The sequence below is a fragment of the Heterocephalus glaber genome, unplaced genomic scaffold (assembly GCF_053883595.1).
Source record: "Heterocephalus glaber isolate CG9 unplaced genomic scaffold, H.glaber_assembly_v1.0 deba00001447, whole genome shotgun sequence".
Lineage (NCBI taxonomy): Eukaryota > Metazoa > Chordata > Mammalia > Rodentia > Bathyergidae > Heterocephalus > Heterocephalus glaber.
Window position 1 is genome coordinate 3525432 of NW_028258299.1, and position 26954 is coordinate 3552385.

Consider the following 26954-nt stretch of genomic DNA (forward strand, 5'->3'; position numbering starts at 1 on the left):
CCTCTGAAGACACTTCTAACTGTGAACACACAGCCTGGTCCACAAGCCTGGGCCAGACGACAAGCAGCAGAGCGTGATGTCAACACAACGCTCCCTGACATGAGTGGTGACATCCCCAGCCACAAGCAAAGCCCGAGCCTCCCCCTCTCCCAGAGAGCAGAGCCACGGGCCACCTGAGCCCTGGGCAGGACATGGGAGGGGCTGGGGCTGGACCCGACCTGGCATAGACCTGGGCACAGGCCCAGGTACCAGGGCACTTGGGGCTTTCGGGCCCTGAGCATCCAACCTCGTCCTCAGATACCTCCACCCTGACCCTCAGTTTCCCACTCTGCGCCACAGCGCAGGTAGCCCTTCTCAGGGATGCTGCCCCAGGCCAGTCCGGGGCCTCCACTGCGTACCTCCTGGACCTTCCTCTCCTGCCCACCACCAGCCAGCTCGTCCATCTGAGTGACCCCTCGGCCAGGTGGACACCAGTCCAGGCCTCAAGGCCCGCGGACCCAGCCCTCTGTCGCCCCGGAGGGAGCTGAAACGCCCGGACTGGGTGTGCCTGGGGACGTGGCCTGCTGCAAACCCACTTCCCTTCCTCCCGGCTCGAGCCAGGTGTAACCTCAGAGCAGTGGCTCGACCCTGCTGCCCCCTCTCCCTGGAAGGAGGGAAGGGGGCCCCCCAAGCCTGAGTCCCCACCCCAGGGGCTCAGGACAGCCAGCCTGGACATGAACAGCAGAGGGCGAGCCGGGGCTGAGAGGACACAGGGCAGGGCCCCCAGTGACGACCGCTGTCCCTCCTGCAGGCCCCACAGGCCTCACTTGACGCTCCTCCCTGGGCTCAGTGCTCTGTGCCCGCTGGCAGCCTCCTGGACCTCAACCACTGCGGTTTCCGGGAGGGAGAGGGGCAGCACCCTCTCCAGAGCCAGTGACATCAGCAGGAGGGAACACCTGTGGGTGAGCCACGAGTGGCAGCCACCGTCTGCTTTCATCGCCTCCAAGCCAGACTGGGTGGCACAGCAGCGGGGCTGGCAGGTGCCCCATTGTCGCCCCCAGACAGGCGTCTCTCCCAGGTGGCAGCAGCCAGATTTTAGCACTGTGCCAGGGATTAGGAAAAGAAAACAAAATAACAAAAAAGCTGTTGCCAAGCATGAGAGGGGACCAAGTGTCTCGAGGTGGAGAACAGGTCAGCGCCTGCCCTTAAGGGGCCGTGGCAGGGAGCTCTCTCAAGACAAGTGGGAAACAGGAACAGATGTGGGCACTTCTCACGTAACCTCCGGGAGCCGCCCCAGGAGTCCCACCTGGGCCCTAACCGCCTGGGAGACCATTTCTCCACAAGGAAAGTGCTTTTCAGCCTCGCAGCCTACAGTCGGCATGGCAACAGCTTCGGGAAACCACTGCACAGGACCCCAGCAGGAAGGGCGCTGGCTGTGTCCTCTGTGGGGTGGCGGGGCCTGGCCTCTCGGACTCCTCCACATCCAGCTGAAGCACGAGGCGAGGGGGGTGCCGGGCAGGGACAGCAGCTCGGGCAGCACAGCCGTCTCCAGGGCTTAAGGGGACCTGAGCAGAGCCACATGTTGTGGCTGGGTCTAGCTGTGCCCTCAAAGCCTCATGCAGTCACAGGGGCTTTTTCAGAGGCAGCTGGGTCTAGAGTGTGTGATGCTGGTGTTACTAAACCAGTGGACTGATTGGTTCGGCCCTGCCCAATGCCGGGTAGTCTGGGTAAGATAAACGGGGCAGGAAGACGCTGCTAAGGTCCCTTGTTACTTTCGCTACCGTGTGGGTGCCATGAGCTGTCTCTCCTCTGCAAGGCCTGTCTGTCATGGACCCTGCCCTGGAGCCAGATGGCTATGGACTGAGACCACTAGGAACTGTGAGCTAAATGAGCCTTTCCCCTTCAACTTCGGGTGTCGGGAATTTTGTCTCAGCAACGGGAGAAACGTAACTGAGACGCACAGAGCTGGGATCCAACCTCATCCTGCTCCGCTGCTCACACCCCCACGTGTCCCAGGAGCCCAAAGCCCGAGGGGACACACCCGCCCCGCTCTGCAAAGGAGCCGTGGGAGGAATCTCGCTGTCTACGGTGACAGTGCCCTGTGCCCCCACAGAACCCAAGACAGGCGTCACAACGTTCCTGGTGGAGCTCCCTGACATGACTGCGGGGTCCTCACAGGTGCCATTCTTCTAGACAGGACAAACAGTGTGACAGTGTGTCGGTCCCCGGGGACACTTCGCCACTTCAGTCTGCCCCAAATTCCTTCTCATCCAAATAGGATGTCACCACCTCCGTACTCCCTTGGGGCTCTCCAGGTGGAGGCTGTGGCAGCCACGGCAGGGCAGGGACCTTGGGGGAGGGCTGCTGCTGCCACATGTCAGCCTGGCTCTGCTCTGCAGCTCTTCAGGAGGTGTGACAGGGCCAGGCCACCGGCTCTGTGACCTGCACCCCCACCACTCACGGAAGCCAGGCCACCAAGGCCACCCTGCTGCGAGTCACAGCTCTGGAAACAGAGGCCCATGCTGTGTCCTAGACGACACAGCCTCCTGTAGAAAGGGGGTCCTGTGCCTGCCGAGCCACCCGATGTCTTCCAGGTTGCTTCCTGATTCCTCGAGCTCTGTGATCCCTGTGCCGGGAGCCATCCCAGCCCTCCTGCGCTGACCCCTCCTCCCTGTGATCCTGGCCGTGAGAGCAGAGGGGAAGAGCCGCCGCCTCAGCACTGCCGCATTCCCAGCAAAGACTGTCCCCCATGGGTGCCGGGCTGAGCTGCAGCCTCGCCTGCCTCAGGCCTAAGGTGTAGAAAGCGGGGAGCGCATGCTGTGCTCAGTGGTTCAGACACCGGGGGAGGACAGGGGGGCACAGTGGCACAGGGCAACGTGAGTGCATTCCCCGCTGCGGGTTCTGAACCTGTACTTAACGCTGTGGCTCGAATCGCAGTGATTTCCCCAGGCGGGAGTTCTAGAAAGACAGCAGCACGGACTCACGACATGGCAGATTGTCATCCCCAAAGGTTCTGGCCATGCTGCACCTGGCCCTCAGAGCACGCAATGCAGACCAGGCCACTTACTTGGGGCAAAATTCTAAAAATGACACTGGAGCATGTCTGTAGCGACAGGGGAGGACGGGAGAGAGGAGCCCTGTGCAGATGGTCTCCCTCACCCTGAAGGCCCAAGTCCCGGGGTAAGGTTAACCTGTTCCCCATGTGGCTGCCCTGCACACCCCCACCTCGGTGCTTCTGTCCCACACTCGGCAAGAGTGGCCAGGTGAGGTCTGCAGGTGTGGCCGCAGGAGGGACACCAGGGCTGGCTGCGGGGCCTTGGGAGCTCTCGATGAGGCACTGGTGGGCATGGGGCACCACGGGGTGTGCCTAGCCATGGGAAACCCCAAACAGCCAGGCTGCCCAGGGGGAAGCAAGCAGAGCTGCTGAGTTCAGACAATCTTCCTCCCCGAGAGAAATGTGCTGGCCTCGGGCCTGGTGGCCAAGGTGTGGCAGCTGTGCACACGGGACCTTCACAGGGCTCCCTCTGGGTCAATGCACGCAGGTCTTTAGGAAGAGAATGGCCTCTGTCACTCTGAGTTTCGTATTTTACCAGCCTGAAAACTGAAGCCAATCGACACTAGCCTCACGACGCCCCGCAAGGCTGTCGTGCAAAGCTTGCCCTTCCTGTTTCCCATGGCACACGGGTAGACACCAGGTGTGAGAAAAACAGGAACAGAGGCCACAGACTCGGGGCCACGCCCTCGCCCCCTTAACTTTGTCAGAAGAGTTCTGTTACCTTTCCGGATCTTGTCGTGAAAATTAATGGCGTCCACAGAAGCCGTGACTATGTTGGTCTTGCAGTGGCGGGCAGCCACGATCCCGGCCACCTCGTCCATGAGCTTCATGGTGACCCCTGCAGAGAAAGGAGGAGGTGGCAGAGGAGACACGGAATGGCTACTTCCCACCTGGAGACAACAGTGCCTTCCACCCTCCCGCCAAGGGCTGCAGCCCACAGTGGGTACGGGGATGCCTGGGAGTGGAACACGTCTGTCATTTAAAACTGGCTCAGGAGGCTCTTGCAAATGACCCCAGCTGACACTCAGGGCCACTACCGAAGTGACAGCCCTTTTGCTGACCTCCACAGATCCCCATCCTGCCAGGAAGTTGGCGAGGACATAGAGAGCTCTCGCTACCTACCACCCCTCATGGGAATCGGACGTGGCAAACCGCTGGAAAGTCTGGAGCTGCCCGCTCTTAGGTTAAAGGAACACTCGAAGGAAAAGCAACACATGTCCAGAAGAAACCTGAACATGCTTTCATGGCAGCGCTGTTCCTGATCTCCCGACAGCCAAAAAGTGGCCGCAAGGCAAAGGCTTGTCAGCTGATGAGCAGATAAGGTTTGGCGCGTCCACCCACTGGACCGACCCGCGCTACAACACAGATCAACCTTAGGAATGTCAGTTGGAGGGACACACGCCAGGCACAAACAGCCACATGCTTTGCAATGCCACCCTGGGAAGTGTGCAGAACAGGCAGGTCTGCAGGGACAGGAGCCAGGCCCCCGGGGCGCTCGCTACAGAAGCAACAAGAGGGAACTGGGAGTGGCCGCTACAGGGTACAGGGTTTCTTTTCTGGGGAGATGAAAACGTTCCAAAATTCACTGTAGAGGTTAAGCACATTTCCTCATCTAAATATGTGCAATGCTCCAAAAACCTAAACTTTTCAAGCACAAAAATGACACCAGTAGAAAACATTGCATGGTGAGTCAGCCTGGGCAACCCTGTGCCTCTGATGGATTCGGTCTCAAGGTGAAAACAGGGCTGGGGTGGAGCTCAGTGCAAAGGCCCTGGGTTCAATTACTAGTATTGCAATAAATAATTTTTTATATTGTAGGACGGGAACGTACATTCGTTTATCCACCATTGTGAACAGTATGGAAGTTCCTCAGAAATCTGAAAACCAGAACTCCCATTGGTCCAGGACTTCCACCTTAAAAGTTAGGTCCCACTCCAAGACATCTCCTCCTGAGTGTGCAAACAGTCTCCAGTCTAAAACAACTCCAAGCCTGAGACACTTCTAGTCCTGATCAGCAGCCAGAGGAACCCAGCGCACAGCGTGGCTGCACAGCGCTGTGCCTTTACTGAGAACCAAGGACTAAACAGGGGTTGTGTGCAGCATGAGCTACACCTCAGTAAGGCTGTTACATAAAACACGGACCGGCTCCCAGGAGGGCATGGAGCCCAAAAGCCTCAGGGCGAGAGTGGCAGCTTCCACCGCACCCCCTTTACCTACAGATCGCCACACACAAGTCCCTCGCCCCTAATTCTTGCCCCTATACATTTTCCTTTGCAGTCCTGGGAACTGAACCCAGTGCCTTCTCACTGAGCCACCCCTCCCCTTCATTTAGAGGCAGGCTCTCACTAAGTTGCCAAGTGGCCCAGGCAGGCCTTGAACTTGCAATCTCCCTGTCTGAGCCTCCCAGAATGCTGGAACCACAGGCATGTGTCACCATGCCCTGTTTTTAGTTCATTTAAAAAAATTTCATCTGTTCCTTTTATTAAGGTGAACTACATGAAACTGCTCCTATGCAACCATTTTTTTTCCTTTTTCTTTTTTTTTTTTTTTTGACATTTTCTTGCTATGTAGTTCAGGCTGGCCTTGAACTCATTATGTAGCCCAGGCTGGCCTCAAACTCATAGCAATCATCTTGCCTCAGCCTCCCGAGAGCTGGGATTACTGGCCACCACACCCAGCTCTATTCAACCATTTCTGACCCACAAAAGCATCACAGTGATGCTGACCAACCAGGAGCTCTCAGAAACGTCAGGAAGCCACTGTGCCTTCAGCAGGGGCACAGAATGATTTCCACAAATCCAGAGGCCCCAAGACCAGTTTCAGCCCCACCCAGGAAAGTCCGGCTCATGCAGAATGAGTGCTGTTGGGGCAGAAGCTGCCTGTTCAGGTGTCTGCAGGGCCGGCAGGCAACGTCAGAAGGTGACAGGGCTGGTGGGGGCCATGGGCAAGCAGTCACGCAGGCTCTTCTGCTGCTCAGCACCTGCATGGTTCCCCACGCCATGAGGCTCCTCCATCTCAAGAGACAGTGACCAAACACAGCACAGGTCTCAGTGGGACCCCAACTCCAACTGAGATCCAGTCTAAGCAAGTGGGGAACCCAGAAAACCCAGCAGCTGACACTAAGGACTTACAAAACCTACCCGGGATGCTGTGACAATGCCATCGTGGACCTGGAGAACAAAGCTATCTTGAGCCAGGCGTGGTGAAGCATGTCTGTAATCCCAGCACTCAGGAGGCTGAGGCAGGAGAATCGTCACAAGTCCAAAGCCAGCCTGGACTACATAATGAGTTCAAGGCCAGCCTGGACAAATGAAAAAAGAAAGCAAGCTACCTGTCCTTAGATACGACAGCCAGTTGGCTTTGAAACCCTCCCAGGGTAAGAGGTGGGGCAGTAACGGCTGGAGCCAAGGGTGTCAGCGGTGACTGAAGCTGGGGCTCGGATGTTGGGGGCTCACCACCCTCTTCTCCCCAATTTTGTGACTGATCATTCCCATAACAAAAACTATTTTTAAGATTCAGAGTTCTTGGTTTATAAAATGGTGTTCTTTTCGCTGCTTTTCCCCCAGAAGCCAAGAAGGTCCCACACAGCGGTGTGGTGGGATGAGGTGGTGGCAGCCCGCCCAACTTCACAGAGCAGGTGCCTGTCGCTCGGAGGCCCAGGTCTCGAATTCAGGACGGGCCCCAAGCCACACAGGCTTAGCTGTGAGGGGCCATGCGTGCGTCACATGCAGTCACTGCAGAGAGGTGAGGCCAGCGCTGTGGGATCCAGCACGGCTCCTCCCGGCACAAGGGCCCATGCCTGCTCTCGCACACACGTGCTCCCATACTGCCTGAGAAACGTGAGGGCCCGGCCCACTGCCGTGCTGGGCGGCCTTGGCGAGCAGGCGATGCGCCCTCTCTGTGAGGTAGAGGGACCCAGAACAGATGGACCAGGACACGGGCTTAGGGGGTGGACACCAGCTGAGCTCAGTACCAGCTTGCTTTGGGGTTTGTGGGGATCTGAGGTTTGGGAGTGAACAGAAAAGGAAAGAGGAATGAGGCGGCCCAGAAGAACGACAGGGGACAGGCTGGGCAGGACAGCACACCCACACTCCCCAGGGGGCACAGGGCCACAGAGCGGGGCCTCCTGCCATGGCCGTGGCTGCAGAGTGGGTGCTACTGGAGCGGGTTTGCAAGGGGATAGGCCACAGGTTGAGTCCTTGAGGTTGCTCTCCTCATAGAAACTGAGTGGTGACGACAGCTGGACAAGGCTCCTCACTTGAGCTGGGGCAGCGAGGGCTGTCCCTAATGCCATGAGCAAACCCCAGGCTGCTGACCGGAGCCCCCTAGGCCCGGGCCCGGCGTGGCTGACAATGAGCATTGAGGAGACGTCTATCCAGAGTCTAGAATACAGGGTGGCATCCACACGGCACAGTGGGGATGAGTGAGACAGGGCTCCAGGAACTGGCTGGCGGGGCTGGGGGCACCGGACCTCAGACACCGGGAACCACAGCAGTGTCCCAAGGGCCTGGGCCCCAGCAGACCCCAACCCACACACTCGGGCCAGGGACTCGGCCCTGCCCGGGGCTCCAGGTTGAGGTGTCCTGCTCCTCCCCAGGCCTGCGAAGATGAGATTCCCACCCCAGACGGGATCCTGGGGTACAGGGTGAGCAATCACTGTGAGGGGGAGGAGCCAGCAAAGGCAGGGAGGATGGCTGTCATCTCCCTGGGGGGGTTAGTCACAAAGGGGGTAACGAGAAGGGAAAGAGCGTGGAGTCAAGCGAACTGAAAAGGCGCCTACAATTAGCTCCTTATCCATATGCCTCGAAAAGCAGAACCAGTTAAAAAAGAAAAAAGAAAAAGAAGAGAGCCAGTTCCCTCCCGGGCCACACAGCGAGACCCTGTCTCACAATGAAAGGAGGAAAAGGCTGAGGACGTGGCTCAGGGGCAGAGGGCCCCGCATCCAACCCTAGTCTCACCAAAGACAAGCAGACCCAGAAGAATGAAATGGAAGGGGGTGAAATCGCCCACCCATCCCAAGTGCCTGCTGCCATGCGTGGCACAGGGCTCTGCTGTCCCCAAACACTGCAAGATCCAAGGCTCACAGCAACCAGGATGAGCTCAGAGCCCTCAGAGCCTCTGAGGGGTCCCCTAAACACACCTCCAAGGCACAGTGTCGTGTACGGTGTGGACACTGGGCTGCACCTCCGTCCCTGGCCTCTGACGCTCGGGAGACAGCTGCTGAATGGATGAATCGGTGCGCGAATGGGCCCTGGGAGCCAGCCCGGCGGACAGCAAGGCGCCTTCCGCAAACCACGCCGCCTGAAGCCAGGCAGCTAGACGGCATGTCAGCTAAAGGCTCTGCTCAAAATTATTCTGCCTCGTTTCGGATGGTGACATTCAGAGACAGCACTGTCCCAAAAGCCATCGCCAGCGTGTCCTTCTGAGTGGGGACACCAGTGGGAAAGCTTGAGACCCAGAGCAAAGGGACCTCCAAGACCTAGGAGGGGCAAGTGCCAGGCCCAGCTCAGGGGGCCGCACAGAGCCCCACGCTGCCCATGTTGATTTCCATACCAGGACTGGAGTCCAGGCACTGGAAACGGTACTAATATGAGCAGTGGAGACCAGCACAGGGAAGTGTCCCGGCCGAGCCAGCCGAGGTCCTCACCTGGGTGAGTCTGCGTCCCTAGCCTGTACTTCCAGGGAGGCCACAGCAGGCTGGCGGGGACAGTGACAGCAGGTAGCTTTTAGGGCTCACTAGGTAGAAAAACTTTCTGGAGAAAAAAGGATCAGGTCTGTCCGAAAATCAAGTGTGTGGCTTTAGAAAGTGGCGGGCTCCGGCCCTGCTAAGGCCTAAGCGGGAGGAGCGAGGCAGGTGCCAGGAAGACAGCGCTCAAGGGCACTGCCCGAGGCTTCGGCCGACCAGCCTGCGTTTCACACATCCACAGCAGGCGGCTGCGGCCCTCTGGGGCCCCACGCGCACACACAACTCGGGGTTGCTCAGGCGGCAGGGGCGGCCTCCTAACAGTAGAGGTTACAATGGAGTGCAGGGTATAAGCCCTGTCTGCCCTCTTCCCAGGGAGGAACAGCCCTGGACCTACTGCTGACGTCACTGAAGTGACACCTGCCTGCTCCCTGCCTGTCCCTAAGAGGAAAAGGACGAGGTCGAGTTTGCTTCAGAAATGCGATAAGGAAGAATGCAGATGCAGATGCCGGCCCACTGTGAAGGGCTGGTAAAGGCTGGCATCACAAAATGCCCCCTTCCGTGACCCACACGATGCATCACAACCAGCTCGGGACCTAAACTAGGTTAAATTTTGTCAAAACAGAAAAGCCTGAAAAGATGGTAACTGCCTCTCCTGCTAGTGGCCCCCAGCCGGGCTCTGTCTCCCCAGAGGAGGCACCGGCCCTTCCTGCCCGTGCCTCCACCGTCCTGCCCTCAGCAAAGGCTCCAGGTGCCAAACTCTCCCCATCCCTCGCTCCGGGTGCCCAGAGCCTTGCCCGCCACTTTCTCCCCGTGCAGGCCCAATCTGTGCCGACACTGACAAAAATCATGCGGGTAAATTACAGTGCAGCCCGGGATTTGTAACTTGAAGATGACAACAAAATTGCAGGATTTGCTGTCCCTGGAGGCTGCACTCGTTTCAGGAATTAGGGGAAAGGAAAAATATCAGACTCGCCTGGCCACTGCCACGTACATAAAAACCCTGGAGACCAAAGATATTTTTGAATTTAACATTTAACTGCTTACAGGTTTTTGTTTTGTGTTTCTTAAACCATCAGCAACATGCTGAATAGCTTAAAAATAGAGGCTTCATTCTCCTTTCCTGAGCCCTGGCTGGCTGGCCCAGGGCTGCCTACAAAGCCGCAGCCACATCCACAGCTCCGAGCCCGGTGCCGACACCGCCTGCACTGTGGGCGGGGATCTGCGATGCCCCTGTTTCTATATTTAATCCCAACTGCCAGAGTCCCCTATAATAAGCCAACGATAGTAACTTCATCCTGTTTCACTCGTCCCACCCTTGGCAATGACAAGGGGCCATGACAAGGGGCCGTTATCAGATCCAGGTGAGCAGCCCGGAGACCAGCCTGGCCACGCCTCCAGGTCCCAGCACCCTGTGTCCCACAACTGTGACCGAGGAATTCCTGGCGGAGGAACCTCAATGAATGCCATTAATAAGGATTATTTTTGCAATTAATGCACAGAGTAGTAAGAGTGATGAGTGTCTAAAGATAGTAAAGTGACAGAAGTGGGAACTCTGGCCAAGTCCCAGGAGCAGCCAGCTGGCTTCTCACAGACTCGGGAACTGGGGCAAAGGGCTTCTGGCACTGTTGTATTTCTTCCCTTCCATTCGCCCCGCACTGGGGCTTGGGAAGGTCGCAAATACACCCAACCAGCGGCCACAGCCACGTATCAACAAGCAGGTGGACTCATTCACTCCCCACTGCCCTAGGGGGGCGGCGAGAGGTGGCAGCAATGAAAGCAGAGCCCACGCCGAGCACTGGGAGGTGGAGCCCTGCACTCTGCGTCCAGGACAGCAAAGCTGAGAGCAGTGTGGGCGGGGCGCCAACAGCCACCTGGGAGGCTGCGCAGGGCGGCGTGAGGCCAACATTTCAGAATAAGCTGTTGGTCCTGCTGGACAGGAGGGATGTGGTCAGAGGACATTAGCCGTGGTCACCCCAATGAACAGGATGCCAAGGAGGGAGCAAAGGCTGTGACGCAGGGCACTGAGGGCAGGATGTGCTCATGCCACAGGGCTGGCTGGATCTCAGGCACATGCTCTGCCCTGCAGGTGACACATTGGCCAGGCGCCCCCTTGCCAAAAACAAGGAGCTCCTGGGGTGGGTGCCAAGAGGGCCATTGGCCAGGGGAGCCAAGCCCCACATCCAGCCAAGGGGTGCGGGGCCTAGGGTTCGGCAGGGTCACACTTGAAGCCCAGGAGCCCCTGGACGGATGGAAGCTGCTCTTGGGAGCCCCAGGTGCCAACGCTGTCGACTCCTCGGGAGAGAAGCCAAAGCAAGCAGCTCTCACCCTCTGCCCTATGACAAGGACAGCGATGCCAGGCTGGGGTGCTGGCCAGCTCACCTCTGGACCCCCAGACTGGAAACTCCTCGGGAGCAGGCGCTGCCCAACAAGGGCTTGTGCAGTGGCGACCAGGGACAGAGGCGTATGCGTGCTGTGGTCTGTTTTCCAGGACAGGCAATTCCCTGGGGTGCGCAACACCGTGCATGGGAGTCCTGGGCACGGGAGCACTCAGTGGAGGCCTCGTCCTCCCTGCTGTCTCTGCCTGGGCCACCAGCCAGGGCCCCCTGTCCAGGCGCCACCTGCTGCCTGTCTCAGCCGGCTGCACCCTCGCTTGCCTCTTCCCAGCCAAGCCAGCAAAACTGTAGCCGCAGCCCCAGGACCCGGGTGGCTGCAGGACCGTCTCACCTCCTGGGCATCTGAGGACATCTGTGTCCTGTCCCACTGAGAGCTGGGCTGGCACTGGACTCGGCACTCAGGAGGCACAGGCAGCCAAGGGCTGGCATGCTTCTCAGGGGCACTGTCACAGGCCACAGCCCTGCTCTAAGGGGTATGCAGCAGAGCACAAGTCAGCCAGAGCAGGGCCAAGGGTGAGGGCCAGCCTGTTCACACCAAGTGCTCGGAAACTCGGGCCTTGCTCCTTTTCTTCATAGGCCAGAAGAAAGAAAGTGGGGGTCAGAGAGCCCACGGGTGAGGAGCTGCAGGTGTTCCTGTGACCGGCCAGCAGGAGCCGACCTTGGATGGCAGAGGGTGACCCAGGCAGCAGGGAGGCTGCTGGGGAGACAAACTCCAGGAGGGCTTGGAGGGCAGCGGCAGCCGAGTCAGGGGCTGGGAGTTTCTCCCTGCAGATCCCAAGCTGCAGTGTTGGGGAGACTGAGACGCGGGGAGGGGTGACCAGCGAGAGACCAGAGCGATGGCCCGGGCCGACTGGAGGTGAGAGCTGACATTGACGTGTCGTGATGGTGGCACTCAGAGGACCTGCTGACAGGTGGGAGGGACACAGCCAAGGCAGGGACCCCCACAGGACCCCCACTGCACCTGAAGAGACAGAGACTGTCCCTGGGGCTGGGAGGCTGGGCCTGGGCAGGGCCAAGGAGCCCCGGGTCTGACCTTATATCCGAGAGTCGCCAAGGAGGCTGCCAGCGCCTACAGGAAAAGCTGGGCCGCGGGTGGCAGGAGGAAGTGGGTCCGGGAGGAAGGAGGGCGGAGAGGAGGATGGGGCCCTGAAGGGACATCAGTGAGCAAAGGGGTGGCTAGGGAGGCTCCGAGGAGGGGCAATGGACGAGAGCACCGTACCCACCACAGACCGGCCACTCAGAGGCCACACGACAGGCAGGCAGCTTCGGGGTCGGGCAGAGAGGAGGCCTGGATGAAGCACAGGGCGCTGGACTGGAAGCGGGTGGAGGCCACAATGCTGCAAGGCCCCGCTGCTGTCCCTTGGGCCACTGGCTGACAGGGCACCTGCTGGCCAGCAAAGGCCAAGCACAGTGGGACGGTGGAGCCCTGGTGGCTCTGGCTGCCGAGAGCCTTCGGGACAGACACTATCCTGTCATTCTTCTGGAATGTGGGGCCCCGCACAGCGGGCACTTCCCCACACCCAGGGGCTGTGACAGCTGGGGGCGCCTCTGCCCACAGTGCTGCAGACCAGCACAGGAACATGTCCAGCAGGAAGAGCACTCCCCAGAGCGTCCACTTATTCCCCTGACGGGGCGCCTGCTCTGTGGGGCCGCAGGATTCCGGTGGAGGCAGAATCACTGCGGTTACGGGGGCTCAGTGAGAGCCTCACCCTCACATTCTGCACCCCAAGTGCCAGGCCTGTGTGTCTGCAGAGGGGACACAGATGGGGGGGCAGCACAGGACGGGACAGTGGTCTCGGCTTAGGCTGCTCAGCTCTGTATCCTGAGGATCTGAATCTGGGGGCACAGAGTGGGGTTGGGGGCTGGCAGGGACCTGGGGCTGCGAGACAGAGGTGCAAAGGCAGCCTCGCGGCCTGAGTCCTTCCTCCTCCTTCCTCCTCCTTCCTGTGGGAGGACTTTGTTATTCTTTTCCCAGTTCCAACACTTCAGTATTTTTAAGTTTCCTTTTTAAGTAACACCATCTCAAAGCTACCCACTTTTCCTCCGGGAACATCAGCGCCACTTCGCCCAACTTCAGCAGCACCCGTTTCCCTTGAGCACTGGCCCAGCTGATATGTGACCTTTGCTAAGAGGCTACCGAGGACGTGAGCCAGCAAACCAGCCCAGAAAAACAGAGGACCTCGGAGTCCAGCAGCCGACCGGGCGAGTGCAAAGTCCTCCCAGGAGAGCAGCCTGCAGCAGGGCGGCCCAAGCTGTCCAGTCTGGAGGAGGAGGGCAGAGGGTGGACTCACCAGGGAAAGCTGGCACAGACACCACTGGGCAGGGGCATTTCATAGGGTGCAAGGCATGTGGGGAGACTCACAGGGGCTCAGGGCAGTGGGAACTGAGCCACACTGAGTGAGCACCTTCGTGATCGCAGCGCTCCACCCAGCCAGCACAGCATCAGAAGCCAGACACTTGGCACCAAGGACAGCAGAAGGCTCTGCAGGACACGGAGCCACCTGCCAGAGCAGCTGCCACAGTGGCAGGAAGCAAATCCAAGAGGGAGGGCGAGGAGGAGGACCAGAGCTCAGCTGTTTTGTCGATAGTCATTTTGAGCCAGGTATGGTTGGCACATGCCTGTCAGGCCCAGCCACTCCAGAGGCTGAGGCAGGAGGATCACAAGCTCCAGCCCACCTGGACTACTCAGCAAGACTGTCTCGAAATAAAACATAAAAGGGCTCCCTGGGTTCAATCCCCAGTAACCCCCCCCAACACACACACAGCCATTCTGGATGGTGTGTTGGTCACTTCCCTGTGGTTGGGACAAAATACCCAACACCTGTAACTTATTATTTTGGCTCAAGGTTTCAGAGGGTTCAGTCTGTGGCTAGCTGGCTCCAAGGCAGAAACAGTATGCTGGGAGGGTCTGGCAGAGGAAAGCTGTTCATCCAGTGGTAGCCAGGAAGCAGACAGAGAAAGGAGGAGCCAGGAACAAGAATATTCCTCCAGGCCACACCCCAGAGGGCCCCCTCCACCCAGGCCCCACCTCCTAACAGCACATTCAGCTACCAGCTCATCTGTGGATGAATCCTCTGCATGAGTACAGTGGCCCCCTGATCCAGTCACTCAGGACACGGGGACAGCAGAAGCCAGGCACATGCTCCGCAGAGATGCCCTTCGCTTTAGAACAAGAGCCACAGCCAGCCTCCTTGCTGACACGTGAGGATGACTGTCCTCAGCTCTCAGCTCAGTCTATCTCTCTCCTATGCCCACATCAGTAAGAGGAGGTGCTGTCCGTGACCTGGGGAGGGAGCTGAGCTCGGGTCTGGGTGATCACTGGCATCTACCTGTGCTTCCCGACCAGAATGGTCCCTCCCTCTCCAATGCACTCCCACGAGTCTTGCCACCGAGACCCCGGCCAGCCAATGTGTGAAGGTCCCAGCCATTGGGGACTCAGGGAGCTGCTCCAAACCACACTCCACAGGATCCATTTCTGCTCCCCGTGCCATTGGCATCTGTTGAATTACAGCTTAGTCAGACTTTCACTCAAATGATTTTAGATGTCATTTTCTGTCAACCATATTCTATGGGAAAATACAATGAAATTGTAGTTCCTGGTGTTCTCAGCACAGTCTTCATTTTATTCACTTACTCCTGCTGGGTTTCCAGGCAGAGAGATGATTAGATCTGGTAAAATGAGTAAGCATATTTTTATAAGTTGTGCACACAGGACTGCTATGTCGGCAGGTATTAACTATCATAAACACAAAGCGAACTTCCAACACACATTTTTAAAAGTGCCTGAGGGCGGGCATGATGGTTGATGCCTGTAACCCAGCTACTCTAGAGGCTAAGGCAGGAGGATTCTGAGTTTGAGCCCAGCCTGGGCAACTTAGTGATACACTGTCTCAAAAAGCCTTTAAAGTGCCCGTATCAAAGGAAGCGGCTCGGACTCCATCAACGGGTTTTCCAAGGACTCTGCACTGCTAGCCTCTTGGTGGCACCTTTCAGCACAGGGAAAGAGGCCCGGGCTTAACACGTGCACTGTTCACCAAGGAGGCTGCGTGAGAAATTCCACCCTCGGTGGAAAACTTCCAACATGGACACAAAACAGGCGAACACTGCAGCACGGTGTCTCACAAGCTTCAGCAGAGGGGGACACCAAGGCCAGCCATAGGCTCTTCCCGGTATGGAAGCCCAGCTGGAACTAGTGGCGGGGGGGGGGGGCGCAGGTGACGGGGACAGGGGCTTGGTGGCCTGGAGAGCACCTGCCACAGTACTGCCCCCCACCCCCACAGGACCGAAGTCCATCAGATTTAGGACACTGCAGCCAGCATGTAGTGGAGAGATGAAAACACACATGAAACTGGAAAAAGGGAAAAATAAAGGACATTCGTTTTTAAAAAGGAAACAAGCTTTTAAAATACCTCTGAAACTGGGGGAACTCTCTAAGGGCCTATTAACCTTCAGCCCAAAAGCACTCTGTGCCCCATTCACGAGCATCTGCCAAGTGCCTCTCTGACTCAGTATGGTGCCCACGGGCCACAACAAACAGAAAGCCAGTCCCTGCTCCTGAAGAATCCTTGGTAGAAACAGCAATGCAAACCTGCAGAGAGTTGTGCTCTTTGGGGTTCTGAAGGATGAACAGGAGTTCTCCAAGCAGAGAAGAGAACAGAACTTGGTATTTCAGGCACCATGAAATGACAGCACAAGTGAATGCATTATGCAAAAATGCCTGCTGTGCCTGGAGAAGGATGAACAGCAGCTTGGGACACGCAGGACAGCTGTGTAAGCTCTGGGACCCAACAGCACCTTCACAGTTGCTGCTGTTCCTCTACTTCCTTTCTCCCTCATTTCTTCTTCTGTTTTTTCAAATTCTTTTTTTCCTCCACCAAAATGACAATATCCAGGAAGTTATCATATGCTACTTGCCCCGCATCACAAACAATGCCACACTAAGGTAACAACTGTCCCTGGAGGAACCCAGAGCAGGTCTCCACCCAGCGGGAAACCTGGGCCAGGAACTCCACAGCCTGTGGCTTAAGGCGGGATCTCCATTTCCTCAAAAAGAATAAACACACTAAAAGTATAGGCACTAATGAAAAAGGGTATAAAACAAAAATGAACAAATTAATACAATGAAGTAAAGAAAATGCAAAGACCGAGGCAAGAAAGGCAAGAAAGGCCCGAGCAGCCACTCTGGCCAGGTGCCCAGCCAGGCTTGCCCAGCCCCGGGCCACAACGACACGGTGCCGAGTTCCCAGGCGCGTGGGACCCCCACCCCTGCTGGACTCGGTTCTCAATCCATCGTTCCAATTTTAAAAACAAGCACCAACATGTTTCCGTAACTTCCATGTGACCTTTGGTGCCTAAATTCACACTTCACCGAGCGCAAGTGCTAAAACTAGGCCAGGCGGCTGCCCAGCTTCCCGGGGCACTCGGGGGTGGCCAACACAACCCTGTCCTTACCTCCATGCACGAAGCCATGCAGGGTGCAGTCCGAGGGCCCCACCAGGTGGATCAGGCTCGACTGGCTGTAGCTCACGGTGTTGGGCTCTGGAACGGCAGAGGAGAGGGGTGAGTGGCGGGGTGGACCCGTCCTGCGGCCCAGGGCCACCCAGGCTGCAAGAGTGGCATCTGCAGGGCCGGGGATGCAGCTCGGTGGCGCCACACCTGCCTGGTAAGCGCAAAGGCCCGAGTTTGATCCCCGGTACTGGAAAAGAAAAAAGGAAGGACATCTGCTGAAGGCAGCCAACCGCCACCCATGGAGACAGAGCCGACGGACTGTGCCAGCGGAGAGGACGCCCTCCGACACTGCGCAGCCTCGGGGTGTGCATCCCAATGCAGTCTGGGGACAGCAGCACCTGCAAGAGCCTTCCTGGTCCAGGCTACAGGTCCCGGCTGTGTGTGACTTTCTTCCAGCCCAGTCACGCCCCTAACCTCACGTCCACTGTCACCAAAGCACCAACCATGCTCCTCTAACTTACTGTGCTCCCCCTGCCCTCACCAGGGCCAGGAAGGCACAGCCCTGAGGGCCCAGGCTCCTCCCTCTGCCGGCTGGGTCAGCCCTTCCCCTAGGCTTGGCTGTCTCAGAGCAGCAGGTCCCTCGGCACAGGTCGGCCTAGCCATGCTGCTGTTTGGAACATCTGTAAGCAGCTGCACTTAAACAGCTGCAATGAAGCCCTGTCTGTAGAGGTCGCCATCACTGCTGCACTCGCTGAGACAGAGTCTTTAAAAAGGTAATGAGGAAGGGCCAGAGATTTAGCTCAGTGGTTCTGCCGCCTGCCTTGCAAGTACAAGGACCCAAGTTCGATACCCAGTACCAAAAAAATAAATAAATAAAAAGGTAATGAATTTAAAATAAAGTTTTCAGGCTGGGGCCTACTCCAACATGCCTAGAGTGTTTCTAAGAAGAGATCTTGAGGCAGAAGGAAGATGAGTGAAGGATGCCAGAAGGAAGCGAGCTGCCCACACCCTGACCCGGGCCTTGTGCTGCCTCAAGAGAATTCACTGCAAGGCAGTGAATTCCCGGCTCAGCCCCAGCGTGGAGGCCTCGGAATGCAGCCAGGCTCCCAAACACACTCCATACATAGTTTCCAAAAGCGCAGCTGCTTCAAGCTGTCTCAAAGCAGGGAAAGGAGGATGGAGAAGAGTCGGGCCTTAAGCATTTACCTGCAAACCCAGGCTCCCCCACTGTGGAAGCTCAGTCTGGGGTGACTGAGGCTCTGGCTCTGAACTCAAGAGGGGAGCACGGGGTGGGGAGCCTCTGACACAGGAAGAGACACTCGGGCACTACTCGGCACTCGGGTGCATCAGAAAGCAGAGCCCAGCTCTGGCCCTGGGAAAGATCTCAGTTCCCATCATCCGGTCTCTGATGGCTCCCACCCAGCTTCACTTCCGGCTACCACGTGTGACCGTCAGCTGCTCCTCAGTCCTGCCTGCCTGGCTGGACCACTCCCAGGGACAGCGTCTAGGTCAGGCAGCAGCTCTGGGGGAGTGAGCCCGAGTGACCGTGGCTTTGTCCTAAGGGAAGAGGTGCTCGCTCCCCTGATGCCACTCCAGAGGCCTCCCAGGACCTAGGGCAACCACGGCTGTCCTGGGCCTCGCTGATTCCACACCTTGACAGACTGGGAAGAGAAGTGACACCCCAAGGAGGCCAGGGGGCTCCTCCCGCCTCCCTGGCTCTCCAGCATAATTCTCCTCAGTAGTGGAAAGATTGCTTGGCCCCTGCAGCTAAGGGAGATGCAGCTGTATATGTGCGAGTCACGGCACAGCTGGTCAGGGCTGGGAGATGGGGCAAAGGGTGCAGTTCAGGAGCCACTAAGGCGCTGACAAAGTTCCTGTGCCACCAACCAGTAGAGAATCACCCCAGCCCACAGCCCTGACTCCCAGCACCGTCTCCCTTTGGCTTGAACCTGAGAAGCAGTCGGTCCAACACCAAGGCTACCTGCGCGACCCTGGCTTGCTCAGTGCTCCCCATAAAGGACAGGAAAAAAACTGTCCTAGAAAACGACTGGAAGCCTACAGCTGCGGTTCGGCTTTGTCTCAGGACCTGTTTTATTAGCTAAGAGCCCTGCATGTGGACAATGACAAAAGACAGTTTTTTGGGGGTTTGTTGGTACCGGAGATCGAACTCGGGTCCTTGCGCTTGCGCAGCAGATGGCGAAACCAGTAAGCTAAATCCCCAGCCCAAAAGACAGTTTTTTTAAATTTCAAACTTTGGGTACAGCTGGGTGGCAGCGTGTGTACCTCGCATCATGACGACCCTCCCTGCACAGTCAAACTTGACTGAAAACTGTGCACAAAAATCAGCTTCCTGGTGAAAGGGCTGCCCGCACTGTCCTGGGCTGTTTGAGAACACTGGTGAAGCTACAAATGGCTTAATGCTCTTAGAACTTGCAGCAAGATTCTCATGGCCTCCCTCCCTTGGCCATAATGAACTTCCAATTCCCAGAACTAACTCTGCGAGTTGGGCCGCATTTAATGACCCTCGGTTCACAGCGCTTCTTGTGGACAAGGGAGCAGGTCCCCAGCTCACTCCAGGACTGCGCCTGTGAGCTCACACGCTCTGTAACTGAGGGGACAGAGCGAGCACATGAAAGGTTCGGCTAGGGACAGGTGTGAGCCACCAAGACCAGGCTCTGTGACAGCCATCAGTGCCACACAGGTACCAGAACTGAGACGCTCCCTAATAAGACCTTTCCATAGAGCACTGAAGGGGACAGCACTCACAGTCACCCGGGCTGTGAGGTGGGGCCTGTTGTCACCCCAACCAGAGGCCTCCTGAGCTGTGGTATGAGGAAAGGGGCTGAAGAGAGCAGAAGCACTTCAGAATTTTGTTCCCAGGGATACTGGGTGTGGTCACCGTCTCACAGAACTGGCTGGAAGCAAACAGACTGAATTCCCCAGGACTGAGGAGCCTCAGTCTGAGGACCTGCGCCCGAGACCCCGAGGGATCCAGCGCAGTGTGGCCCACGGGCTCCTGGGCAGCTCGCTGCCTTCCCTCTCCCCAGTGTGGGTCCCCATCCGACAGGGGCACGAGCTTTGCCTCTGTACCCGAGTTGACAGGGATGTGGTGACAGAAGGCAGGCCCAGACAGGGCCAGCCAACTGATGGCCACGCTTGTCCCTCCCCTCCTCTGCAGGAAGCTGGCCGGCGTTTCCCAGCCTCCTCTGCAGGGCCCCTCTCGGCCTGACACACCCAAACCTCAGATGCCTGCGCCACTGGCAGTGTGCCCCTCTCAGGTGACCTCAAGGCTACCTGTTAAAGATGGCAGTTGTCATGGTTTAGCCTCTGTACCCATGTGCTCCACATCCATGACTCAGCCAACTTTAAGACGGAAGGAAGCCGGGTGTGGTAGCACAGGCCTGTAATCCCAGCACTTGGGAGGCTGAGGAAGGAGGATCACCATGAGTGCAAGGCCGGCCTGAATTATATAGCGAGACCCTCTCTCAAAAAATAAAAATAAAAAAACTGAAGGAGCCTGAGCCTCCAAATCCCCACCGTTGGGGGAAACCCACTCCTGACTAGGAAAAGCTGGCTGTGACAGGAGCTATTTTCACTGTTCCACACGCAGTACATCACAGGGTCTCCACAGCACGGTGACTTCAGGGGGCCCCTCATCTGTTTCCATCAAGGAAACTGAGGCACAGGGAGCTCAGGGCTCACAAGGGCAGCAGAGCTGGGATTTAAACCCGAAGGGTCCAGCTGGACCGTCCTCCCTCCCTGTACCACACATGTGCCCGGAATGTGCCGATGGCACCAGGATCGGGCTTAGCGGGCGGCCAGAAACACTGGGGAGGCACCTCAGACCCAGGGCCAAGCCCCGGAAGACTTGACCCTGCTGGGGACTCCTGGGGGCAGCTTGGAGGTGGATGTCACTGCAGTCCCAGGGCGGATGTCTCATGGCCAGATCCCCTCCCGGCTGGAGGTGGGCAGCCCTCAGCCTTGAATCTGAGTGCTGCGGACAACTGTTCTCTCAGCAGATGAGTCACCAGGGGAAGCCTGCTCTCCCAGAGCTTACCGGTTCCCAAGACACCTGCAAGCCCAGGTCCCCCAGGAGGTTGCTAGGCAACAACAGCAGGTCCTGTTCTGGCTTCAGTCGCAGGCAGGGGTGGGGCTGAGGCTCCCACAGAAGGGGGTGCAGTGTCTACCCACCCCTGGGAGACTCCAGTGCCAAGCAGCTGCTCCCCACTGATGTGGCCACACCATGAAGTCCAGCCAGGCCCAGGTGGGCACATCCGATGGGAGGAGAGTGGAGACAGAAACACACACGTTCTCGAAGACTGAGAACGGACATGCAACTCCACTGGAAGGGGCTGAGCCCTGCCTCTCTCAGAAAAAGCACAAGTAAAGCACAGAGAAATCTGCCAGGAAATTCTGACATTCCGAATGTCAGCCTTGATTTGTATCGCTGAAGAAAAATGGATTCGGAAAAATATGTGTCAGATTTAAAATCAAACAGAGGACAGCAAGTAGAAGAGAATCTCCTGAGGAATTTTAAAAGAATTTAAGCAAATTGGAAACGCTGAGTAATTTTCATTTCTCAGGCGGCCAGTGTGGAGAAGCCCGCAAGTCTGCCCTCCCCAGGCTCCCGCTGCTCAGAGCCAGGCCAGCAAGCTGTGATGTGGGGCCCAGGGTGACCATCAAGAGCCCCAAGCTCAGGTCGGTGACCCCGTCACACCTGCAGGCCCCTCCCAAGTGAGGCTCACTCACAGGCCAGAGCCTGGGGCAGCGTGCACCCAGCCAGCCTCTCGCCCGAGGACACTGGGCTCAGCCAACAGCCCCTTCTCACAGCGCCCGAGTCCTCACTCCCATCTGCCTGCTGCCCTGCCCTCCCCTGCCAGGGCTGGGGCTGCGGGCACTTCGGGCAGGGGCAGTGCCCAGACTGCAGGGCCAGCACACACACCGGTGACAGCAACACGCAGGGAAACAGGTTGGAGCCTCAAGACAGCTGCTGAGGCGCAGCAACCACAGGGCAGCAAAAGCCCAATCAGATCCTCAAAACACCCCTGCAGCCCGGGCTGGGGTATGGGGTTCCGGGGGACATAGGAGGGGAGGGGTCCACGGAATCTCCAGCGAGACAGGGAACCACAAGGGGTTCCCACACAATCCCACGTGATCTCCGCGTGTGCAGAGGAAAGCGGTGGTACCTGTTACTGGGGGGACAGCCGGGGGGTCAGACTGGCCCCGCAGCCTCACTGGGTTCCTGGTGGGACCCTTGTACCCCAGATGCTGACCTGAATGAATCTGCAGGGAAAACACCCCGAGGCCTGTTCATCTGGGATCTGCATGGACCTTTCATGAGAGCCTGGCAGGAAGACGGGGTAAGGCGAAGACCCCAACCTACATGGAGCCCGTGCACACGACAGGGTTGCTGCCCACGGGTGAGCTCTGCAATCATGCTCAGGAGGGAAGTCTGTGTGACAGAGCTGGCCGAGAATCAGCACTGAAAAAGCTGCTGCCCACCAGGCACAATGGCTCGGGCCTGTAATCCCAGCTACTCTGGAGGCTGAGACAGGAGGATCCCAATTTCAAGGCCTCCTGGGCAAATTAACAAGACCTTGTGTCAAAATCAAACAAAAGGGGAGGGGGACTGGGGATTTAGCTCAGTGGCACCACCCCTGCCTCGCAAGCACAAGGTCCAGAGTTTGATCCCTGGTACTAAAAACAAAAATAAAAAATAAAAAGGGCTGGGGATGTGGCTCAGCGGTAGAGTGCTTGCCGAGCATGCATTAGGCCCTGGGTTGAATCTCCAGTACTAAAAAAAGTTCCTCCATTGTGTCCTAGGCCAGTGTCCCCAGTGCCCCAGGTCATGGAGGCCCTGGGCAGCAGTGCCACACCAGGACTCGCAGAGCTGCTGTGCGCCTTCCAGCTGTCACCTGGGGTGACACCTGGGAGGGGCCTGCCTGGCTCGAGCCAGGGGGCAACCTGGGGACAAGGAGCCTGGCTCTAGGAGGCAGCATGCGGGTGACACCCACCCTCCCATGTCATCAGCGTGTACCTGGATTCAGGATGGGCTGTACGATGTCCCCGTTCCTCCACTTGGTCTCCATGCGCTCCAGTTTCTGGGCTTCATACCGCTTCCGGCCCTCCTCCTCCTGCTCCTGGCGGGAATACTGTGGGCAACCAGACAGAGGGTCAGGCCCATGACAGGAACACGGTGCAGCCTCACAGGGTCGGGGGCCTGTGTCACCAGCCTGTAACCGGGACTGTGCTCTTGGTCTGGGGACGAATATTTACTAAGTAACCAGCTCAGAGCAGACAAAAATCTCAGGCCACCCGTCCCGAGATAAGCTGAGCTGGATGCGGGGTTGAGACCTGCTGCGGTTTAGGCCCGAAGTGTCGCCCAGTCTCACGCGTATGGAAGCCGACTGGGTTGTGGGACGCTGTGCTCATCAGTGGCTGCGTCCTGGACGGAGGCGGTCAGTGGCACGTGACCGAAAGGGCACCTTCTTGTCCCTCATCCCCCACCCCTGGTTCCCGGCTGCCGGGGTGGGGGGTCAGCTTTCCGCCCTCCCAGGCCCCTCTGCCCTCCTCTTTCTGCCTGGGGAGCCATCTGACCTCAGCCTGAGGCCAGGAGCCACCATGTGCAGACGGTCCTCCCTTAGCTATGGGTGTCACGTGTTCCTTCCCGGAACTGCTTCTGTGCCTATGAATCGGAAACCGCCTGGCACACACTACACAAGCTCCACATCATCGATTCCATGATTTCGCTGTATGGCTGTGATGTCATTTCTGCAACTGACCCGTCATTCCTGAATGTTCAGCTCCCCCCCCCCGCCGTTGTCACTAGGAAAACGGCACCACACTGCAGCCTTCAGCTGCCTTGGCTTTGTACCTGCGCTATTCCTGGAAGGAAAGTTGCAGCTCCCAGGGCAGCCAGCCAGGCCCCACTGCTCTTCTAAGGCATCACAGGGGGTCTGACTCAGGAAGTTAAAAATAAATGTGATGTAAAATCGGCCGCACACGCACACCACACCGAGCCTTCTCAGCCCCACACACAGTGGGGGATGCTGGGCTCCTCTCACGGAGGAAGTGGGTCACTCACCGACCCTGTGCCCCGTCCTTGGCCCACTCAGGGGACACACACATGCCCCTCCTCCACCTGGGGCCCTCTGGGGGGCTGCGGTGCTGTGTGGTCTCTCTCCGGACCACCAGCCAGCCCCTTCCCCGTGGCCCCTTCTCCGTGCTGACCACTGGCCAGTCCCCATCTGTCACTTCCTCCCTCACCTTCCCACCTGGGTCCTGGGCTCCTCTGCCCCACTGCAGCGCCTCGGGCCTAAGCAAGTTCCTTCGGGTGGCAGTTTCAGGCCTCCTTTCTAAGCTACTTTTTTTATTAGATAATTCTTTGTTCTTTTTCTCCTTAGTACATATTTGCGATATACCATGAATGCATTCATCTGGAGATGTTGGCACATGTGCACACTGTGTCTTAATCCTTCATATTTCCCCTTCTCTTTGTAAGCCACTTTTAAACCCCTCTACGTGCCTGCTTGGGGCTCAGCTCCAACACCCCAAAAGTTCTCAGGACTGTTCCAGGCTTAATTACCCACCCACCCCCTTAATTATCCCGTCCGGCTGGAGAACCCTTCCTCAGAAGAGGCTGGGAAGGACCCAAGAGTTAAGGGAAAAAGCTGCAGGGAGCTCCTGAAGCTACAGGGGACAGTTCAACCTCCCTTACACAAGTAAACTACATTCTAACATTCCCAACAGAATGAGCATCCACAGAGGTCGAGCCACTGCATCTGTCCATAAAAACAAAACACATTTAAAGAGCTGTTTGGGTCGGAGCGCATGGGAGAGCTTGCCTAGCACGTATGAGGCCCAGGTTCCATTTCTAGCTCTACAAACAGAAAAAAAAGACCTATTTTGTTTTGCTTGCCAGGCATGATGGTACAGGCCTGTAATCCCACCACTCCAGGAGACCGAGACAGGACGATCCCAAGTTAGAGCCTAGCCTGGACAACTTAGCAGTTTTGTAAGAAATAGAAAGGGCTGAGGATGTAGCCCGGTGCAGTCCCAACATGGCGGGGGGCCGGCGGGGGGGGTCCATGCAAACTGCGGAGCATCCTGATGAAAGGCTGGCACCTGACGCCCCAAGGACTCATCAAGCTTAGTGGCTCTGAAGCAGCAGACAGCGCGGCTCAAACTCAGCCACACGGCAGCCTGGGAGCCTCTCGCTCAAGCCTGGTCAGACATCTGCAAAAAACCAGCGTCCACCCCCAGCGCCCCTGGAGCCACCCTGGTGGCCTCTTTCAATCATCATAGGAAGTCGCACCCTTGGGGGCACTGCCCACGGTCAGCAGCCGGGCTTGCTCCAGGGCCACGCACACACCCGAGAAGTCCACATGTCTGAAAACACCCACACACAAATGCGTGTGCCATCCACATATGTGTACACGTGCTCGTGACACATGCACGCATGCAGAGACACAGAAATGTGCGTTGTCTTGAACACACGGTGGCCACCCGTGGAAAGGAGGACACTGGGCAGCCCGGGAAGCCTAAGTCGGGCGCTGGCATGCGACATGCCAGTTGGAGACAGAGGAACCCGTGCTTGCCGGGGTCCCCGGCCCAGTGACAACAGACGCCCTACATTCCATTGGCTGAGGCCCCCAGCATGTTGGGGGGCAGTGCAGACTCCCCTCCACAGCCCCAGCGGCACAGCAGCCCAGTTCCAACACGGGCCCCTACCGGAGCCGAGTCGGTATTGATGTCTGGTCAACATACACAGAGGGAGGAACAAGCTACAGGGGCCCCTGAGGAACCCACAACCAGGTGGGCAGGTGGGGCAAGGGCGTGCTGAGGCCCTCTCCCCACAGCCAGGCCACATGCGCCAAGGGAGCCCAGATCTCACACCCCGGGCCACTGCCACGACCCCAGCAGCTCCAGCTACCTGGCCCCGACCAGCAAGAAGGCAGGAGCAGGGCAAGGGCTTCCTGAGCTTCCAGGAGGGCAGCCTAGCCGTCTGGGGCCTGACAGCCGCACATGCTGCTTGAAAACGGACACCATTTCCACCCTTGTCGAGGCCAGAGAGGAAGAGGGGTAGAGGGAGCTGGGGCGGGCGTGGCCGCAGGGGCAACCTCCCGTGGTGGACAGCATCTCCCAAAACTGAGGTCCACCCAGAACCTCAGAGTTGGGGTTTCTGGACACTGGTTTTCTGCAGACATAGTAAGATGAAGTCACAGGGACGGGATGGGCCCTACACCCAACCGTGAGAATCCAGAGAAGACCATGTGAAGGCCCCATGGTGGAGAAGGCAGGCGAGGATGACAGACCCAAGCCTGTCCCTGCGAGGGGACAGGACACCGGGAAAGGAACGAAGGCTGGTGTTGAGCACCCGGGCTCACTGGTGGGGTTGGGGCCGGGAGGAGCAGGTGCCCACTGCTGCCAATCTACTCAGCCGTCTACACTGCAGGGAGCAGCCCCAGCCGCCCAGGGGCAGCAAGCGCAGGATCTGTCACCGTCATGGCTGCCCTCGCACCTCTACAGACCCAGCGCATGGGAGGAGGTGGCCGGGAGCACCCGGGGAGTGGTGAACCCTGTTTCTAAGCGTGGGCCTGCCCGAGAAGTACGGACGGGGTCCAGACCTGCTGCCCACAGCTGCCCATGGCTCTGTCCTCAGCAAAACCCAGAGGCAGTGGTGACACCAGCAGGGCCACGAGGGAACGGCAGCAAGGCCACCCCAGGGCCCAAGCTGCCACATCTGCTGTGCCCGGAGTGGAAAGGATACCCTGCTCTCTCCTGGCCCAGGCAGGACAGGTCCCTGTCCCATCCCCATGGCAATGCCAGCCTCCTCTCTGCTCAGGGGTGTGACATGCAGGCCCTGCAGAGCGGAGGGACACCTGCCCACAGCTTCTGGGAGCTGACACGCACGTTCTCCGAGTGAGTTAAGCAACACAGACGAAGCCTCCCTGCTGTGTTCCTCTGAGAAAGAACTGGCGGCCCTGCTCGGGGTGTGCTGCTCCCCAGGGCCTCCCACCCACACCCCGCCCCGGGCCAGCGCAGGACAGCCTTACCACAACAGGAGGCACCTCGAGGACTTTGTCCACATTCTTCAGGGACAGGGGCACGTACCACAGGGTGGCCTTATTGGTCAGCTTTTTGGTTCCTTAAGAGAAGAAAACCACATGAGCAAGCAGCAGCCTGGGGAGGGGTGCACCAGGCTGGGCTCCGATGCTCCCCAGGCCCAAGGTCTTTTCCAGCTTTCCGGCCCAGAGTCTTGGCCATCATGCAAGCGTGCACGTAGAACTGGAGACTCACAGGCCGTGACACAGGCTGTGCGGGCCCCAACCCTGGCCCCTGGAGCCCGGGCCCCAGTCCCACCCCAGCCCACTCCGTCCAGACACAGCAGTAA

The 26954-nt window shown here is 58.2% G+C and overlaps 1 protein-coding gene across 7 annotated transcripts in view; it reads right to left on the minus strand.

Annotated features, from left to right (window-relative positions):
- Acot7 (acyl-CoA thioesterase 7) overlaps nucleotides 1–26954 on the minus strand; it is a 76166-nt gene that overhangs the window by 12392 nt on the left and 36820 nt on the right. For 6 of the 7 annotated variants that reach the window (XM_004863722.3, XM_004863723.3, XM_087214406.1 and 3 more), the window contains 4 exons: nucleotides 26617–26708; nucleotides 22599–22713; nucleotides 16565–16651; nucleotides 3756–3872 (listed from right to left, as the gene is read on the minus strand). In XM_004863722.3, the coding sequence (XP_004863779.1) occupies nucleotides 3756–3872; nucleotides 16565–16651; nucleotides 22599–22713; nucleotides 26617–26708 (411 nt within the window). The remainder of the gene's footprint in view (nucleotides 1–3755; nucleotides 3873–16564; nucleotides 16652–22598; nucleotides 22714–26616; nucleotides 26709–26954) is intronic. The other variant, XM_021243650.2, reaches the window with a different exon arrangement.